Source organism: Puma concolor, chromosome B4, assembly GCF_028749965.1.
Source record: "Puma concolor isolate L17-30 chromosome B4, mPumCon1.1.hap2, whole genome shotgun sequence".
NCBI classification, from domain to species: domain Eukaryota; kingdom Metazoa; phylum Chordata; class Mammalia; order Carnivora; family Felidae; genus Puma; species Puma concolor.
Window position 1 is genome coordinate 108,350,485 of NC_141673.1, and position 15,405 is coordinate 108,365,889.

Here is a 15,405-nt window from a genome sequence, read left to right on the forward strand (position 1 = left end):
CTCATTGATCAAAGTCATTAAACTTCTCAGTCCCAAACACCTGGAAAACGGAGTGAGTATCATGGCAGTTCATGAGGTGCACCATGCTCGCTTCAAGTCACACTCCTCTTTTTTCTTGGGGTGCTCAGTTCCCTCTCCCCTCCCCCTCTCTTCCAGTGCAGCTGTCCGGACTGGGGGTGGGGAGTGGGGGCGGGGGTTGTTGTTGTGGTGAGGGCAGCCCCGCCCCCTCCTCGTGGGCGGCCCCTCCCCCAGGCCCTCTGTTCGGCCCCCTCCCCCCGCCCCCCCAGCCCCATCTGTTTTCCCCAGCGGTGAGATGATTATATTGTATGGTACTGGGGGCGGCCGCAGCCGCAGGATGGGGCGAGCGCGCGGACCCCGTCGGCAGCCGGAGCAGCAGCCACCTCAGTAACTCGGGCCCTCGAGCCGCCGCCCCCCGCCCGGGTCGCCCGCCCTCAGCTCATGCACTCGCCGAGCGGCGGCAGCAGCGGGAGTAGCAGCCGCCGCCGCCGCCACCCCCGCCCGAGGAGCTAAGGCGCTGCGCCGCGGCGGGAGTCCGAGGCGGGCGGGCGAGCGGTGCGCGGGCAGCGTGGGGCCGCCGAGGCGCGCTTGGGGTTCGGGGCCGCAGCCACCGCCGCGCCTGGGAGATGTGCCCGGAGGAGGGCGGCGCGGCCGGGCTGGGCGAGCTCCGCTCCTGGTGGGAAGTCCCGGCCATCGCGCACTTCTGCTCGCTCTTTCGCACCGCGTTCCGCCTGCCTGACTTTGAGATCGAGGTGAGTGGCCGCGAGGAGCGGGCGAGGTGGCGCACCCCGCGTCCCTTTCTCCCCTGCCCCCTCGGGAGTCCCGAAACACCGTGCGGGAGGGAGCGGGGCACGCGGAGACTTTGGCCGGTAGTCCGCAAACGGAGGAAGGGCTCGGAGGTGGGGGCACGAGGCGCGCCAGGGCCGGAGCGCGGCCGGGGGCCGCGCCAGGCTCCCCAGGGGACGCCAAGTGCCGGCGTCCGGGCTCGGGACGTTCGCTCGTGGCCGCCGTGCCCACCCGCGCCTTCCGGGATTTGGCGAAGCGGGCGGCGAGGGGGCGGGGGCGGAGTGCGCTTTTGTGGGAGCGGGACCCGGTCGGCTCTCCCGGGACTTCTCGGGCTGGAGGCTGAGTGTGTGGGGAGAGTGCGTGCGCGCGCTCCCTGCCCGGTGCCATTGAAGCGGCGAGCCAGCTGCTCCGGGCGGGGACGGGGTTGCGGGCTGGATTAACTCCGACCGGGCGGGGAGGCGGCCTGCGGTCGGTTGGGGGAGGGGTCTGTCGTGCCGGGGAGAGGCTCGCCCTCACTTCGGCGGGCGCGTGGAGGGGCAGTCGCACTTTGCAGACTGCCGGAGGCCCGCGACTCTCGGGGCGCTTTGGGTTAACTTCGGGCAGGCGGAGATGGGGGCCCGGGCTCGGGGGCGCGCTCTCCTCCGGGGAGCCGCCCGGCGCTCAGCCCTTGCCCAGAGCTCCGAGGCTGCGGAGAGAAAGTTTAGGACTCCGTTATTCTTTAACAGCGCCTTTCCTTTTGGAGCATACAGCCCTCTTTATTCGCGGACCTCGGGAGCTCTTTGAGTTGATTTCGCCACCATTATCCCTCCAGGCAGGCGTGGAGTAAAGGGATGGCTTTTCTGGCCAGGCCGAAGGTGCTTTCAAACCCGAGGCTTTGTGATAACCGGACTAAAATCAGGCGGTCCTAGTAGCAGGGATGGTGGCGGGAGTGTGAGGAATGGAATGTATTCGATGGCCCCGACGAGCAACTAGCCCTAGCAGCATCCATCCTTCTTTCTTTTATTTTTATTTTTGGAAGGGGGTGTGAATATTTGATTGGTTAGCAGGTTGAATTGCCTGTCCTCCTATGGCAGTATATATGTATTCACTTAATCACCTTTAGCCTTGGACAAAGGTAAATGGAAACTGTTGGTCAGTTTTTCTTTTCAGCTCTGCCAATGAGTTCGCCAATGGAGTAATCAAAATAAGAATTAACTCTTTAGGAAGAGCAAATCGTTGTTGCCTCCCCACCCCCACCTATCCTACTTTCTGCCATTTTCAGATTGATTTTAATTCGTTTAATCTTGAGGATTTTTGCCTTACCTTTATTTTTAGATTCAGTGTTGTTTGCGGAAATATCATTTGCTTCTCATATGAATGAAGTGTTGGGACTTGCTCTTGTTGCAGAGTTAATGAAATTGGAAAATAAAAAGATCAAAAGGGGTACGGTGGGAGAATGAAGCGGAATGTGGGCTGATAAACTAGGACCGCTCACTGGCTTTTGGCGATTCTTAGTTCCCGAAGCTAATTAAAACAATGTGATTAAATCGTAGGCTTCTGTTTTTAGGAAGATGTAATAACTTGGGCATTTTAGATAGCATCATAGCGTTTGTTTTCAAAGTTTGAACGTTATTGTAGCAAGCATGACTTTCACTAAAAATTTTAGTAGGGTTAAGTGTTTGAAGAAGAGAAACAAGGCCACAAAAATGAAGGATTTGGGAATGCTTAAAGTCCAGAGATGTTTAACAGTTATTCTGATAATCATGTTTTCTTTTACTTGGCATAAAATCGTGAGTAGTTTAATTACATCCTGCTGCTCAAAATGGTGGCTGTCGTGGAAGGTGTTGCTTGTGACCGACTGTGCCATCTTGGGTGCTGGCAAACTTGCCCCATAGACCATTTTCTTCCTTGCAAGATAATAAAATTGAGGTGATGTTGAATTACAAGTTTAAAGCTTAAGGGCCCAGTCTAAAACTACTGTGGGAAAATTCATCTTTCAGAATCCATATAGTCCCATTTTGTTGATGGAAAAATAGAGGTAACTAATTTTGCCTTAAATTGTTGTGGATATCTAGAGTAATCTATAAATAACTTGTTTTATATTCTAAGAAATAAACTTATGGATTCTAAGTATTAGCTGGTATAATTCGTAAAGGAAATGTAAGCTGACCAAAGAGGTCAAATTTGTGTGTTTAATAGAAATGAAAAATCATTGTTATAGGGGAATAATTTGGGCTCTTTTAAATGACTGTCTTTTCTTTTGATTGGAGAGGTTCTTGGAAGTGACACTATTGTTTTTGAAGTGCATGCTGTGTGAAATACATGAAACACGAATGAATGTTTGAAATCTATATACACGTTTTTTAGAACTATCCATATCTGTTTTTATTAGATGTTCAGTAGATGGATAACAAATGATAGGGACTTTTAACCTCTGCAGTTCTTGTGTAATTCTCTCATGTAAGGTATGTTTTGATACAGTTAATGCAAATGGTGATTTAAAGTTTTCAGCAGTTATCAGAAATAAAATTAGCCTTTTTTTTTTTTTTTTGGCTTCTAACAAATTTGACTCAGTAATGGTGCAGAACTCACTGAAAACATCAATTTTAGTTCAAGTGTAAAGCAAATTTATTATTTTTCTTAGATGATTTTTTAATTTAACAGTTGATTGTCCTGACGGTTTAAGAAACAACCCCTTCGTTAGAGTGTATGATGTAATGGAAGGCCCTTAAAACAAGCAGACAAAAAACCAATTCTGATGCTGAGTCGTACCTGTTAGGCCAACTGAAAAGGCCCTACCATCTTTAATTTACTGTAGCTTTAAAAGGTAAAAATGATGAATAATACCAAGTGGTAGAAATTGTACATCAGCTTTTTTAGGAAATCAGTTTTCAGCTATGGGGAAAGATCTTGTTTTACCCTTGACCACTAAGCTGAACTAGATTTATAGAAACTTTAGGTAGTAGAATTAGAATCCTCAAGGACTTGGCTTCTATTTACCTAGAGTGAAGTAATCTCTTAGATAGGTGAAGGGCTGGGAGGATTCATGATGCAATTCTGCAACCTCCCACTCATAGAACCGGTCCCCAAAACATGGATAGTTTTATTTTTGCTTATAAAAAAGTCCTTTTACTCTGTTAATCAACCTTGAATGTACAGGGATTCTGTAATCATCAGATGGAAAATCTGTGAATGTATGGATAATGTTTCAAGTTCAAAATTTCTGGTGTTAAAAATAATGCAGATATTACATAAAACTTGAAAATTATAGCACACTGTAGGTAAGAGAATTAAAATCACCCATAATTCCTCCACTCAGAGATAAAAGCTGTTAACTGTTAACTTTGTATCCCTCCACTCAGGGATAAATGCTATTAATTGTTAACATATTTAGAAATTCCCAAATATGCTCACAATGTATTTGTGCCTTAGATTAGGTATTTTTATTTTTCAGATGAAGAGATTGAGGTAAGCTGGGCAACAATAGGTTAATGACACTGAATTCTGTAGTTGGTGTTACGGAAGCACACCTACTACTAGGTGCTTAACTTAGAACTGGGAGATTGCCAAAGAAGCTCCTAACTCACCTCCTTTGCATCAGAAGATTATCTGTTAATAGTTCAGAACCACTTCATTTAAATCAAGTATTTTACAATTGTTTAGCATTCCAGTGGGTTAGGTTGGTTAAGTTTTGTCTTGATTTGAGAAATGAAGAATTGTGACTTGACCATTTAATGATAATTTAAAGCTAATTTTTTTCTTCCCTACCAGGTGTTCTTTATGGTGACTATAGGGGTCTTGATCAAAGTAAGGGAAGGGAATATAGAATCATTTTCAACAGTTTGGTCTGGAGTTAATAGTGATGGGTGTGGGGTTGGGGGCGAAAATCCCATCACAAACATTTTGGGAATATTTTCCTCTAGAGAAGAGAGCATGGTGCCTCTAGGTGGCTCTTTGAAAATGGGCATGTAGAATTATCTGAATGGTTTGTATATTAGCAACATGGTAAAAATAATCTGTTTGTCCCATCTACTTTTTCCCTGAGCTGCTTGCTGTTGAGTACAGAAGCCTTTGCCTTCTTTGGTTGTATGATAGATAAAGTCCCTCACCTAATGGGCATGATGACCTGGGGTCACTATCTTTAATTCAGATTCCTGAGTTCCACTCTTCGTGTTTCCTTAATCAAGGGCACCATGGCATGAATTATTTTTATTTTTTTAAATTTCTTATATTTTTAAGTAATCTCTACACCCAACGAGGGGCTTGAACTTGGGACTGTCAAAAAACGAGAGTCGCGTGCTCTACTGAGCCAGGCAGGCTCCCCAAGGCATAAATTATTATTAAGCATAGAAAATAAATAATTAGAATTGCTGAGAGTAACTTATTAGTATAAACCAGTCATATCAGCAGTTCCTTAAGCCTGGGCCCATCGTTGGGCTACAGGAGATTTTGTGTTGGTATACATATGTGTACTTTGCTGGAGGAGAAGGCCTGTCACTTTCATCAAATTCTGAAAGAGGTCCCCAACCATACAAAGGTTGAAAAGCCCTGAACTAGATGAAAGAATAAGTAAACCTTGAATAAGGGAGCCAGAAACCTAGTTTTAGGACATAAGATGCCTTGCACTAGGAGTTAGAAACTTGAATTCTTACTCTAATGGTGCCACTTACTAGCTTTTTGACCTTGGGCAGGTCAGAATAGCTTAATGATAAATGACACTTATATACTACTTGGTACATTTTCTAAATGTTTTTTCACTTATTTATTTTAGTAAGCTCTACACCCAACCTATAGTTTGGACTCACAACCCTGAAATCAGCAGTCACATGCTTTACCAACTGAGTCAGCCAGCTGCCTTCAAATGTTCTCATTTAATCCTTGGCTTGCTTGCTTGCTTGCTTTTTTTATTAAAAAAAAACAACAACTTTTTTTTAATGTTTTCATTTATTTTTGGGAGAGAGACTGAGCACGAGCAGGGGAGGGGCAGAGAGAGAGGGAGACACAGAATCCAAAGCAGGCTCCAGACTCTGAGCTGTCAGCACAGAGCCCGATGCGGGGCTCGAACTTGTGAACCGCGAGATCATGACCTCAGCCGAAGTCAGATGCTTAACCGACTGAGCCACCCAGGCACCCCGGCTTGCTTGCTTTCTTTATAAAATGTTTATAAATATATTTTATAAATTTTTTAAAGTTTTGCTTATTCTGAAAGAGAGTGTGCTCATGAGCAGAGGAGGGGCAGAGAGAGAAGGAGAGAGAGAATCTCAAGCAGGTTGTATGCTGACATCAGGGAGCCCAGTGTGGGACTCGAACTTGTGAACTGTGAGATCATGACCTGAACCAAAACCCAGAGTGGGAGGCTTAATGAACTAAGCCACCCAGGTGCCTCATTCCTTGGCTATCTTTTAAATTTTTTTTTTTTTCAACGTTTATTTATTTTTGGGACAGAGAGAGACAGAGCATGAACGGGGGAGGGGCAGAGAGAGAGGGAGACACAGAATTGGAAACAGGCTCCAGGCTCTGAGCCATCAGCCCAGAGCCTGACGCGCAGGGCTTGAACTCCCGGACCGCGAGATCGTGACCTGGCTGAAGTCGGACGCTTAACCGACTGCGCCACCCAGGCGCCCCATTCCTTGGCTATCTTTAACCATCACTATGAGATAGGAGTTATCCTTATTTTATTTTATTTTTAAAGTTTATTTATTTTGAGAGAGAGAGGGCATGCATATGAGCTGGAAAGGTGCAGAGAGGGAGAGAGAGAATCGCAAGCAGGCTCCTGTCTGTAAGCACAGAGCCTGATGTAGGACTCCCATCTCAGGAGCCATCAGATCATGACCTGAGGGGAGAGATCAAGAGTCAGACACTTAACCCAACTGAGCCACCCAAGTGTCCCCTTACCACGAGAGGCTGAGTTGCTTGCAGACCGACTCTCACCTGGATTACATTCTTTCATAACAAATTCTGTGCTGTTGCTACATCATTCTTTATATTTCATTATGTAAAATGAAGGGCTATACCTGTAAGTGATGGCTGGGCTTCCATAGTACAAATCTTGAGTTCTTTGATTCTTAATAATGTGGGGTACAGAAGATACTTGTAAAACTTCTGCTCAAGTAAGTACAGAGTCAAGTTCGTGATTTCATTTCTTTCAGCAGGTATTTATTGAGCATCTATGTGCTAGGCACAGTGTATTAGATAATGGAGGTACAGATCTGAACGTAACACAAAAATACCTATCCTCTTTCCATTAGAAGGAGACAGACAGTAAATGAATTGGTATAGTATGTCAGAGGTTAGTTAAGAAACAAAGCAGTATGGAGGTATAGGGAGGCCCAGTTGAGGGAGTGGGTTGTAATTTAAAATAGGTTGGTTAGTATGGCCTCACTCAAGAAGATGACATTTGAGCAGGACTGAAGGAGATAAGTGATTTAAAATGCTTTAAAAATTAGTATTTTGTGACACTGTTCTATTTAACGTAAGATACCAGATGATAAATATTTTCTGAAGATTCAAAAATCTGTTCCTCCTCTGAGGAATAAAGCCCAAAAACAGATGTGAATTACAGAGTGGCAAATCTTTATGCAGTTTGAAATCCCGAAAGAGGAAAATGTTCTGTCAGAGCAGGTCTGAAAAAGTGAAGGACGCCTGGCTGGCTCATTCAGTAGAGCATGCGACTCTTGGTCTTGGGGTTGTGAGTTCCAGCCCCACATTGAGTGTGGAGATTACTTAAAAATTTATCTCTTTCCAGAAGTGAAAGAGATTCCCTTTCTGCTTATTTTGAGGGGGTGGGGGGCGTCTTTTTTTGCCAACCATGTGAAGCTTCAAAGGGGTAGTTGGGAGCTTCTGCAGTTGCAGAAAGGCCAATACCCTCTCATCTCTGAAGGACAGCCTGTGTTACCATCTGGCTGGCTTTATGACGGAAGTTCAGTACGGTGTTGCTTAATTTTCTGGAACATAGTTAGGATAGCCGAAAATACACTTTGGCACCATTTGGTACAGCGGACAGTCTGCCCTTTGATCAGGAGAGGCTGGGCTGGAGTCTTGCTGTGTGTTAGGAGTCAGAAAGAAGAGCACTGGCACAGTGCTGAGAAACTGCAAGTGCAGAGGCTGATTTTGGTACAAATTCACGTGTGGACAGAGCCGAGGGGGACAGAACCACACAGCTTCCAAACTATGTGGTTTTATAGCTAGTCGATGTGATCGAACATAGTCTCAGAAGGGGTCAAGCAGAAAGTCAGAAACCTGGATCGTGGGCCTGTCTTTGTCATTAACTTGAGTTAGGATCTCAGGCAGATTTTTGGTTTCAGATGCTCCATACATATAATGGGAATTTTAGACTAGATGATTCTTAGGTTTTTCCTAGGTCTTAAGTTCTGTCATTCTAGGAGTGTTTCTCACATGCATAGCACTATTAATTGATCCAGAAAATCACCGACCTCACTTGTTAGGATCAGGGTTGTGACCTGTGTTAGGATCCATGTTTTACAAATTAATTTTGTACCAGATGAAAGCCGCAAACCTGTACTTCATGTGTTTGTGAATTATATGAACTTCTTTTTCTGTGGAAATCTTGTCTGCAGTCATGTTACTTTGAAAGTAGCTTTTAGGGCTTGATGAGTAGTTAAGATTTTGTATTTTGAGACCAGAAGGAATTCTGGAGGATGAAGATCTTCAGTTATGTTATTTTCCCTTCATTTTTGTTATATTTAACAGCATTCATACTTTGAACTTTGAATGAGATCCAGTTAGAGCTTTTAGGCATGTGGCTCGCTTTTCATTTGATACTGAAATCTTTCTAGATAACTGTGTCGTCCTCCTCTATGTTCATATTTCAGTAGATATTGTTCCTTGGATGCTTTTATTATACTTCTTTACATTAGCCTCTAACCAACATTAATTTATATTGGACGCTTTGGAGAAGTCTTTCAGTAATTCTTACAATTCTTACAATTGTTAGATAGTATTGAGCTCAGGATTCCGTGGGTTTCTTTAATGCTTGAGGTTTCTCAGCTCAGCACTCTTGATATTTTGGGCTAGATAAGTCTTTGTTGTGGAAAGCTGTCATTTGCATTTTAAGCTGTTTAGAGGCATCTCTGGCTTCTACCCTCTAGGTGCCAGTTGTATCCCCAGTCATGACAAAATTGTTCTCCAGACATTGCCAACTATCTCCTGGGGGCCCAAATCACCACATTTGTGATTTACTGCTTTAAGGTATAATGAGGGAAGACTTGTTCAGTGTAGGTCATTGTATAAAAGGTACACTGTGAAGAGGGTAAGTTTTTCTTTCTGATGCTAATTTTTTCCCCTAAACGCAAATCTTCAGTATATTTGTATATAAAAATTGAAGGAAGTTAAAGTTCTCAGATATGCATGTCAGTAGTAATTGCACTTGTCAGAAAACTGGGAAGCAGATGTTTTGTTACTATTATTTTCTCTTTCCTGGAGTCATTTAAGGGAAGAAGTGGTTTGGGGGCAATAGAGAGGGCATTGTGGGGCTAACTGGGTCCTTAAAGAAAGGCGTCCCTTTTGCAAAGCCTGGCTGCCTGGCACTGTTGGGGAAGCTGGGTGTTGAGCTATATAGCCTCAGGCTGGCTTCCACACTGCCATTGCCTGTCAGGGCACAGGCTCTTCTTGACAAATCTCTTGAGTCTTGCGTAGTGGTGGACTGTGGGGAGTGGGGGTAGCCAGTTATGACCAGGTCAAAAGTTCAGTGAAACCTAAGTTGAAGGGGTGTGTGTGCGCATGTTCCTATATGCTTACATGCCTGAGACGGATGTGTATATTGTTATACAAAGTTTATTTTACCAGAATCTTCAACTTAGAACACACCAATCACAGATTCTTTCTTGAGGTCACTCTAAATATTTTTCTTGATTTCGCCCATTGGATTTTCCTTGTAGGCAAGTATGGCAAAATATTTTATGGATCAAGTAGATTTTCATTTTGGTTTGGAGAAAAAAATGTATTGTGATGGTGACTTAGCAGTAAGCTAAGATAGCAGTAAGCTACAGAAAGATACTTTAGAACTTCCAGGGAGATGGTAACATTTATCTGTGGCTTCCAAAGGTGTCTTTCACATAGAGCATCCGTCTCAGACTCCATTTTTGCCATCTTGGGGTATTTGGTCCCCACAGGGATCCAGCACCTTAATTTTTGTTTTATCTCTTGATTGGGAATGAAGTAAGTCCTGACCATATTATTTTTTCTCTCTTACTCCACATTGTTGTGCTAATCTACTGATGTCCTAGGTTTGTTTTGGGCTGTGGTGGAGTTAGCTAGAATTTCTGGTCCAAATCAGTATATTAAATTCCAGAATCTGTATAAATAAGTTGGTGTGAAGTTGGTCATGCTGCAGCGAAAAGCAGTTTTCTTCTTTAGGAGGGTGAGTGACCCCTCTGAATAATTCTGTTATGTGCACTGTTTTGCACTTAATTACTCATGTACCCTTTAAAATGGAATATTGTTTATGTAAAAGTATATGAAATACAGTATTTCATTCTCCTTTTTAAAGCCCCTGACCTCATGTGACGTTTATGATTTGGTTGGCTTAAATGATGTCATGTTCTTCTAATCGTCAGCTTTTAGCTTTGATTCTACAGCCCAGACTCTTTAGGAGCAGTGCTGTTCTACTTTTTCCCTAGGGTGGGTTTGCTAGAGTAACTGCCTGACTTGGCAATATGTCACTGAGGCATGTGGCCACCTGAATTAAATGTGTGAATGGTTGTCATAGCAGACTGTGTGCATCCTTCAGTGCCCCTCCCCCCACCCATAACCTCTAAAGATAAGTGAAAATAGAGGAAGTGTTAGGGTCACAATTACACTAACCACTTTATGTTTTTAATGTTGAACATTTAAGTCACCTCTGATTAATAATTCCTAAGAATGGAATAAGTTCTTACAGTTAAGAGGCTGTTAAGCAGTTTGGTTGGCCGCAAGACTGTTTTTTTCTTCTGACCAGTTCCTCTTAATGAACACCCCTTCCCTGAGTGTTCATTGTTTCAGCAACAATGGCACTAAGGACAGTTGATTTGCTTGACAGAAAATGTGTTAAATTAACAGATCTACTTCTTTAGCAAATCTTTTCTGTCCCTCCTTCCCCATTGTGTCTCTTCTGTCTCCCTGAAAGGTTGTGTTTGCAGATTCTTTTAGGTGTGGGAGACAATTTCTGTAGTCAGTGTCCTGAAGTTCTTTGTTCAGGGTACACTGTTTTATGGGAGAAAGGTGATTTAAAGAAAAATTTCACCTGTTGACATAATTAAGGGATTTAACTTTGGATGTTTTTACACTCTTAGACTGGTATTGATTTGGGTTAATATCCTACACAAATCTACTATTTTTTTTCCACATTGTTTCTCAAAGACTTTTCTCCCCTCATTTTCCATTGTGTGGTTAAAGCAGGCCTCCTTACAGGACATTGGGATTGGGAGTGGAATGTTCTAATTGATATTGGGGATACGTCTGTCCTCATAACACTATATTTTCATCACTTTAAGTGATGGAGCTCATCTTCATAACTGTACTAATTGCTGTACTTGGATTTCTGTAATCTGCAACTCTTTAATAGTGGAATTAAAAAGAAAAGGAAAATCTCAAATCTCAATCAGTCTTCTGTTTATTGTCATTGTTATTAATATTAAGGTTGCAGAGGTATGTGACAAAGGTTGCTATTTTCCACCTGCCCTAGGAAATTATAGTATGTTAAGAAAAAGCAGGTGAGTGGGTGGCAGTGATCGTGTAAAATTGAGTTATAGAGTATATGACTATGTGCCAAACAAGTTATAGAGTATATGACTGCTGTAGGAGTGCAGGGGCAGGCAGTGATCATGAATGAAATGCTTCCTGGAGAAGGCAGGATTTGGAGGTTCATAGTGAGTAAGTCAGCACAGAGCTAGCCAGGTCAGAGAGTTCTTTTTTTATAGAGGGCTAATGAAAATGAGGTTGAGGAGTGCCTGGGCAGCCCAGTCTGTTAAGCGCCCAACTCTTGATTTCAGCTCAGGTCATAATCTCACAGTTCATGGGATTGAGCCCCATGTTAGGCTTTGCGCTGACAGCACAGAATCTGCTTGGAATTCTCTCCCTCTTTCTCTGCCCCTTTCTGTCTCTCTCTTTATCTCTCTCTCTCTCGAAAGAAACCTAAAAAAAATTTTTTTTTAAATGAGGTTGAGAAATAGTAGGCCAGACATTACAGCAAGCCTTGAATGGTAGGTTCACTGGTGTTAAACATTTTTTATTCAGGCATTGAAGTGTTAGACAAGAATGACGACAACGTTTCAGGCTAAGAATGTCCTGTGTGCTAAATGTTTTAGATTAAATCTGGTATTGGAAGCTGGGATAGAACAGTGGAGGAAGAGAGGCTGGTTTAATTATTGGGAGTGGAAGGAGCATAAAATGCCAAAGGTAGCAATACTAGGAAAGGACATTCATCACTGGCATTACTGAAGAATAAGTAGGACTATGTGATCAACAATGTTGGGTGCATAAAGAAGGTTGTATCCATTAAGAATGTTTTTGGCTGCAAGGAAAGAATGCTGTACTAGCAGCAACTTAAACACTGGCACAGCCTGTAACATAATCTAGAGGAACATGGTTTCTGGCAGGTGTGGCAGCTCTGTAAAGAATACAGCATTCCGCCATTGGTGTTCCTCATGGTCACAGGATGGATTCTGCAGCTCCAAGGTCTGCATTGCTGAGTGATGCAGAGAAGTCACAGGAAAATTACCATGGAAAACAGCCATTGAATTGGTGATTTGAAGAGGTCTGAGGTGACTTCAGAGAAGCCTGTTTGAAAGAGGAGGAGAGGCTAAAACTGCATACTTCTGGAATGAGAGAGGAAAAGAGCTCTTTAGGAATGGTGGAAAAGAAAGAACTTTAAGAAATGTTTTTTTCAAAAATAACATATAGCCATCACAAAATCTCAGTTCTTACATGGTTAACATTTTAATGTACTGAGGGAGTCCATTGTGATTCCTCCCCACTCCTGCCTTTTTTTTTTTAGGCCATCCTGTTTCCAAACTCTTGATTTAAGAAAAATTTTTTTTCTTTAACATTTCTTCATTTTTGAGAGAGAGAGAGAGAGACAGACAGACAGAGCATGAGCGGGGGAGGGGCAGAGAGAGAGGGAGACACAGAATCTGAAGCAGGCTCCAGGCTCTGAGCTGTCAGCACAGGGCCCGACGTGGGGCTTGAACTCATGAGCTGTGAGATCATGACCTGAGCCGAAGTTGGACGCTTAACCGACTGAGCCACCCAGGTGCCCCAACCAAATTCTTAATTTTTTATACTAGCAATCCTAATCCTCTTTTCTTTCTCCCTCTGATTGTTGGGAGGGGGCTGGTAGTTACCCTACCCCAAGATTGTTACTTGCTTAGTGTTTTAAAGATTTTTTTTTTTTAAGTTTGTTTATTTTTGAGAGAGGGAGAGACAGGGTGCTAGCAGGTGAAGGGCAGGGAGAGAGAAGGACAGAGAGACAGAGAATCTGAAGCAGATTCCAGGCTCCAAAGCTGTCAGCACAGAGCCTGACTTGGTGCTTGAACCCACGAGCTGTGAGATCATGACCTGAGTCGAAGTCAGATACCAACTGACTGAGCCACCCAGATGTCCCCCCGCCTTGTTGCTTAGTGTTTTAAACACTTCCTATTTAGTAAAATGAAAATCTGGATTAAGAAATGTACCCTTTTTATCATTAGAATTTTAGATTTGTTTTTGCTTAACTATTGAATGTTCGGAATACTTCAGATTTTAGTTTCTCTCCGTTAAGTATTTAATGATCTGTAAGACTGCTACTTAATGCAATTCTGTGATCCTTTTGCAATGGGCATTTGTGTACAAATAAGATAGTTGGGTATTAATAATAAGTGTTCTAATACCATGGTTTTCATGCCCAGGGAAGTTACAGTTCAACAGAAGGCTTTTTTTGTTTCTTATCTCCCCACTGGCTCTACAAAAATTTTTGGAAGTTATCTGGTAGTTCTTGCAGTGCCTTACCCTTTTTCCCCTTCTCCTGGGTCAAGTAAATCTATAGCCTGCCTAGTAGTCTTAACACATCTTGCAAGTAAAGATGAACTGGGTCAATCAAATTCCTGTTCTTGAGAGTGTAACCTAGGAAATGTAAGGATTATTGAATTAGTGTGGAAAAGAAGCTAAAAGGTGAGAAGCCACGAAACGAGCCAAAATGTTGCATGTGAGAGAGCAGAAACCGACAGAGACCCAGCATTAGAGCAATTTCTAGGAAGCCTCCAGCTCCAATCCATTGGTTTATATCCTGTAGGAACCCCCAAGCATCTGAGGCATCAAGAGCCTAACACTTTGGGGTCACCTGGTTGATTCAGTCAGTTAAGCGTCCAACTTCAGGTCATGATCTCATGGCTTCTGAGTTCAAGCCCCACATTGGGCTCTGTGCTGACAGCTCAGCCTGGAGCTTGCTTTGGATTCTCTCTCTCTTTCTCTCTCTCTCTAAAATAAATAAAACATTAAAAAGAAAAAAGAGCCTAACACTTTCTTTTCTTTATGTGCATACATTAAATGTTTATAAAGGTAGGATCATACTTTTACATACTTTACAGCATTTTGTTTTATTTAGTTAACAATATTACACGATATAGACTGCCCTTTTATCTCCTACATTATGACTTTTAATAGTTTCACATTATTGGCACTCTTATTTAACCAATCCTCTATGGGACATTGAGGTTATTTTTAGTTGTTTTCTATCTTAACAGCCATGAACAGAAATCTTTTTTCTCCATGATGAGATTAGTGTTTTTATTTTTCTTAAGTTTATTTATTTTTTTAGCAATCTCTTACACCAAACTTGGGGCTCAAACACATGACCCCAAGTTCAAGAGTCACAAACTCTTCCAACTGAGCCAGCCAGACACCCTGGGATTAGTGTTTTAAATCATTAGACTTTTCTTATAACCTACTGTTTTAAGTCTTTTTAAAAAAATGTTTTATTTATTTGTTTTGAGGGGTGGGGGGGGTCAGAGAGAGAGGGAGAGAGAATCCCAATTTGGTTCCGCACTGTCAGCCCAGAGCCTGACACAGGGCTCAAACTCGTGAACCCTGAGATCATGACCTGAGCCTAAATCAAGAGTCAGAAGCTTAAACCAATTGAACCACCCAGGTGCCCATCTTCTGTTTGAAGTCTTAAGTTTTGAGTTTTCTTCAGTCATTTTTAAATCTTCTGTTTCATGATATAAGCTAATATGAATTTGGTGCCCATGGTGGGTGCTCCAGGCACTACATCAAGTGTTTCTTATGCATGAACTTATCTATTCTTTTTCTTTTTTTTTTAATTTATTTATTTATTTTGAAAGCGAGAACAAGCCACGAGCAGGGGAGGGGCAGAGAGAGACAGAATCCCAAGCAGACTCTGTGCTGTCAGCACAGAGCTAGACACAGGACTTCAAGTTCACAAACTGTGAGATCATGACCTGAGCTGAGATCCAGAGTTGGACTCTTAATCATCTGAGCCACCCAGGCGCCCCTATCTATTCTTTTTTAAAATTGTGATATAATTGACATACAGCATTATGTTAATGTTTCAGGTGCACAACATAACGATTTGATATTATATACTGTGATGTGACAACCACAGTAAGTCTAGTTAAAACTACGTCCATCACC

General features: G+C 42.8%; 1 protein-coding gene across 7 annotated transcripts in view; it reads left to right on the forward strand.

The window, feature by feature from the left end:
• Nucleotides 1–297: 297 nt before the first annotated feature.
• CECR2 (CECR2 histone acetyl-lysine reader) overlaps nt 298–15,405 on the forward strand; it is a 173,265-nt gene continuing 158,157 nt past the window's right edge. For 4 of the 7 annotated variants that reach the window (XM_086714481.1, XM_086714485.1, XM_086714486.1 and 1 more), the window contains exon 1: nt 301–770. In XM_086714481.1, the coding sequence (XP_086570607.1) occupies nt 645–770 (126 nt within the window). In that variant the 5' untranslated portion in view covers nt 301–644. Of the gene's footprint in view, nt 771–15,405 lie in introns of all 7 variants that reach the window. The other 3 variants (XM_086714487.1, XM_086714488.1, XM_086714482.1) reach the window with 2 other exon arrangements.